The sequence below is a fragment of the Mandrillus leucophaeus genome, unplaced genomic scaffold (genome assembly GCF_000951045.1).
Source record: "Mandrillus leucophaeus isolate KB7577 unplaced genomic scaffold, Mleu.le_1.0 Scaffold1080, whole genome shotgun sequence".
NCBI classification, from domain to species: domain Eukaryota; kingdom Metazoa; phylum Chordata; class Mammalia; order Primates; family Cercopithecidae; genus Mandrillus; species Mandrillus leucophaeus.
Window position 1 is genome coordinate 737,992 of NW_012098988.1, and position 4,571 is coordinate 742,562.

At 34.5% G+C, this 4,571-nt stretch overlaps 1 protein-coding gene across 1 annotated transcript; it reads left to right on the forward strand.

Annotated features, from left to right (window-relative positions):
• The first annotated feature begins 597 nt into the window (after nucleotides 1-597).
• LOC105544427 (olfactory receptor 5K3) lies at nucleotides 598-1,569 on the forward strand. Its single transcript, XM_011986923.1, has one exon. It carries the CDS (start codon nucleotides 598-600, stop codon nucleotides 1,567-1,569), a length of 972 nt encoding a protein of 323 aa, XP_011842313.1.
• The last annotated feature ends 3,002 nt before the right edge of the window (nucleotides 1,570-4,571 follow it).

The window sequence follows — 4,571 nt, forward strand, 5'->3', positions numbered from 1 at the left end:
CAGTTTTAGTGAGTTTTATGCAGTTCCTAAGATATAAATTTAACATATCTGTTATATGCTTTTTTTAGACATTCAGTCTACTGGAAGAATATATAAAAATTATTTTCTTGGAGATATTTATATGTGTGTGTGTGTGTATATATAGTCCCATATAATATATATATTCTATATTATATGGTATATATTATATATGTATCATAAATTTGTTTTAAGGAGGATCTTCCATACAAAACTGACAGTGAGATTATTTGAGAACAATGAACCAGATATGGGTCCCCTAGTCTTTTATGCTATCCTTGCATAAATTTATAAAGATGAACCATTTCCACTTTAAGCATCTTCCCTGGAATTATCAAAATATCCTTGTGAATCCTAAGGGTCAGAGCTTGAGGTCATAGACACTGACACTTTAGAAGAACAAACCTCCCCTAGAAGTACATGAGGATGTATTTAGAAACAGCAGGGGAAATATGACAAAGAAATCCCTCTACCTGTTATAAAAAGGAAAAAAAAATGGAAGGAACAGTAATATACTCTCAATTACAATCAATTACAATATTAGAACCCCTCATTCATCTCTCAACAGACAAGGTGGAGATGAATGAGAAAAATCATTCCTTGACAGCTGAGTTCATCCTCACAGGATTTACACATCATCCAAAGCTGAAGACCCTTCTGTTTGTGGTATTCTTTGCCATCTATCTGATCACCATGGTGGGGAACATTGGTCTGGTGGCATTGATTTATATAGAGCATCGTCTTCACACACCAATGTACATCTTTCTGGGCAACCTGGCTCTGATGGATTTCTGCTGTTCCTCTGCTATTACTCCCAAGATGTTAGAGAACTTCTTTTCTGAGGATAGAATTATTTCCCTGTATGAATGTATGGCACAATTTTATTTTCTCTGTCTTGCTGAAACCACAGACTGCTTTCTTCTGGCGGCAATGGCCTATGACCGCTATGTGGCCATATGCAACCCACTGCAGTACCACACCATGATGTCCAAGCCACTCTGCATTCAGATGACTGCAGGAGCCTACATAGCTGGAAACCTGCATCCCATGATTGAAGTAGGGTTTCTGTTGAGGTTAACTTTCTGTGGGTCTCATCAAATCAATCACTTTTTCTGTGATGTTCTTCCATTATATAGACTTTCTTGTGTTGACCCTTACATCAATGAATTGGTGTTATTTATCTTGGCAGGGTCAATTCAAATCTTTACTATTACTATAGTCCTAGTCTCTTATTTCTACATCCTTTTCACAATATTTACAATGAAATCCAAGGAGGGAAGAGGCAAAGCTTTATCTACTTGTGCATCTCACTTTCTCTCTGTGTCAATATTCTATGGTTCCCTTCTCTTCATGTATGCTCGACCAGGTGCAGTTAATGAAGGAGATAAAGATATACCTGTTGCTATATTTTATACTTTAGTTATTCCTTTATTAAATCCTTTTATTTATAGTCTAAGAAATAAGGAAGTAATAAATGTTATGAAAAAAATTGTGAAGAAGAGAAAATTTTGTAACATTCTGAAACAAGTGTCATCCCCTCTGGAAAACTGATTTCAACTTGATAATACTTTATTTTAAACCAAGGGATAGTGAGGAAGTAGACAAAGCCAATTCGAATATAAAATATTAAATTATTTTAAAATAATGATATATGAGTTCAAAATGTTCAGAAAGGAGAAATTTCTGTAAAATATACTTCAAAATCTAAGCTACTAGCATTCATCAAAAGTGAACTGAATTATTCATGAAGTCTCAGATTGTGTCAGAGTGTAATTAGTTACAATTTTCAGCAAATCCAACAAATACTAGGAATAAGTGTCAGTACATGTAACAGTAGTGTGCATTTACTATTGTTGGCAAATTTCTGGAATCCTAAAGCATAATTTTTACAAACTCAGGCACTTTCCAAGTTCTCAAACATTAGTCCCTTTTTAAGCAGAATCATCTTTGAGAAGTAAATTGTTTGTTTGAATTTGATTCTAACTTTCTTTGAGTTCTTTCAGGAGATTGCTTGAAAAATTATTTATGCAGAATATGTATTCTCTAATCAATAGTATTTTCATATTTAGTGCTAGTCATTAGTCATTTTACATTCTCAAGTTCTATGAAACAGAGTACCTGCATTGATTTCTTTTCCCTTTCTGTAATGCCATAATTTTAAAAATATATTTCTGGGCTTGGCGCGGTAATCTGGGCTTGTGCCTGTAATCCTAGCACTTTCAGAGGCCAAGGTGGGTGGATCACCTGAGGTAAGGAGTTTGAAATCAGCCTGGCCAACATGGTGAAACCCCATCTCTACTAAAAATATTTTTAAAATTAGCCAGACGTGGTGCGTCCCTGTAATCTCAACTACTCAGGAGGCTGAAGCAGGAGAATCGCTTGAACCCTGGAAGTGGAGGTTGCAGTGAGGTGAGATGAGGCCACTGCACTCTAGCTTTGGTGTGACAATGAGACTCTGCCTCAAAATAAATTAAATAAATAAATAAATAAATAGTGTGTTTCTGTGTCATTCACTCTCAACTCTTAGTAACACTGAATCCCAGACATCTACTGATGGAAGAGTTTGTGACTTACATGGAGCCAGTGAGACAGAAAAGGTTATTTTTTTCCCTGAAAAAATAAGTTTTCTTATTTGAAAAGAGATCCATAAAAAATAGTTTTTCTCTCTCTGAATGTTATGGTATGTGGATATGAAATCTAGCACAGCCAATTCCATTTCACCATCAAGAGGGAAACCAGCCTGGGGATGTAGTCAATACTCAAATGAGGGCGTAGCTGAGGAAATCACACAGAAATAGACCCAAAATCTCTGGAGTAAACCATCTCTTCTGACTGTATAATGCAATAGACCTTTTTATCTTTTAAGCTTATTTGGCAAAGATGTTTTATTCATGACTGAATAAATACTAACAGATACATTCATGCTTATTGACTATCACTCATATTTGTCTCTTTATATTCTATTTTAAATTAATCCTTAGGTGATCTTTTAGTTTTCAAAAGACTTTTCAGTGGTATCCACTTTACTGTTCACCAAATTTATTAGATTTTTTACTCTTATTACTATTTTAATTTCTAATTACCTTACTTTAAAAAAATTGAGGGACAGAGAAATTTCTTGTCTACAGAAATATAGTAGTAGAGCTCAGGAACCAAACCCAGGCTATCTGGCTCCAGAATCCATGGTCTTCACCACTAAGTCATACTGTATATAGCACAAACTAAAAGCATCAGGAGAGGAAACATCTCACAAATCTAAGCTGTGAAGTGGGCAGAGAAATAGGGCAGAGATTCAAAAGAGATATGGATCAAAGATATTTATCTCCAAATTTATTTTGAAACATTTCAAACCTACAGAAAAGTTGAAAAAAGTATATGATTAATATTCCTATACTTCTTTTAGCCAGCCAATTAAACAATCAAACAATTGTTAACATTTTACAATACTTGCCTATCACCAAATGTGTATATAGGTGTATAATACCTATATACATACTTAAAATACATACATACATTAATGTAATACAAATGTACATATATATTACATGTCCATATGGATATTTAAACAAATAATACATATACATATAAATATATACATACAATACATATATATACTTAATACATATATACATAGATACATTTTGTAATAAAACATCTAAATAGGGCATTGGCTTGGTATTAGCAGTTCCACCAACCTGAACTACTTTAATTGTAAATTATTGTTGGGCTTACGGCAATAAGAAAGGACTAAGATGCTGTATTTTTTGCATAAATGATGCAAAAAATAGGGATTCCAAGCATCTAAACAATATTTATTTATTAAATACACAAATATGAAAAAAATTTACTGAGAAATTGCTATCTTGCTATGCACTAAGCTAGTGTCAAAGAAAACCAGAGCAGGACAGAAGTTAGAATGCTAAATATAAAGTTTATTCAGGACTATTGCCATAGGGGCAGAAAAACCTCAGCGTAGGACTGGGCTTCATTTCAAATGCAGTAGGGAAAAGGGAGGTCTTATAGCCAAGAAGCAGGAGGTGGCCAGCGGATGAAAAATTATTAACAGGAGACATCAAGTCTAGGGGGAATTCTGGTTGAACCAATCTAAAAGGATTTATTTATTCTTTTATTTATTTATATTTGAGATCAATAAATCACTTTGTCACCCATGCTGGAGTGCAGTGGTATGATCATAGCCCACTGAATCCACAGAACCTGAATCCTAACAAGATTTTTGCTGAAGACAAGCCGGAGTATTCGGATACCAGGAATGGGAAGTAAAGAATTTTGATCAGATATAGAAGGTCATCAGGTATTGAGGATGGGGGGATTCTTGCTAAACTGTCTTTCTGCATTATTTACCAGAAGTAGATTTTGCAAGAAAGTACACAAGTGAGCCTAAGAAAAGGTTCAGAAGCCTGACTATGGTTTGTTAAGGGAAAAAGAGGCATTCTTCCCTTAAGTTTATTTCTCCTCCAGTTTGTTCATTTATGACCAGCAACACCATCTGCTGGTACCTGGTGAAGGTTGCTAATTGTATTGTGAGATCGATG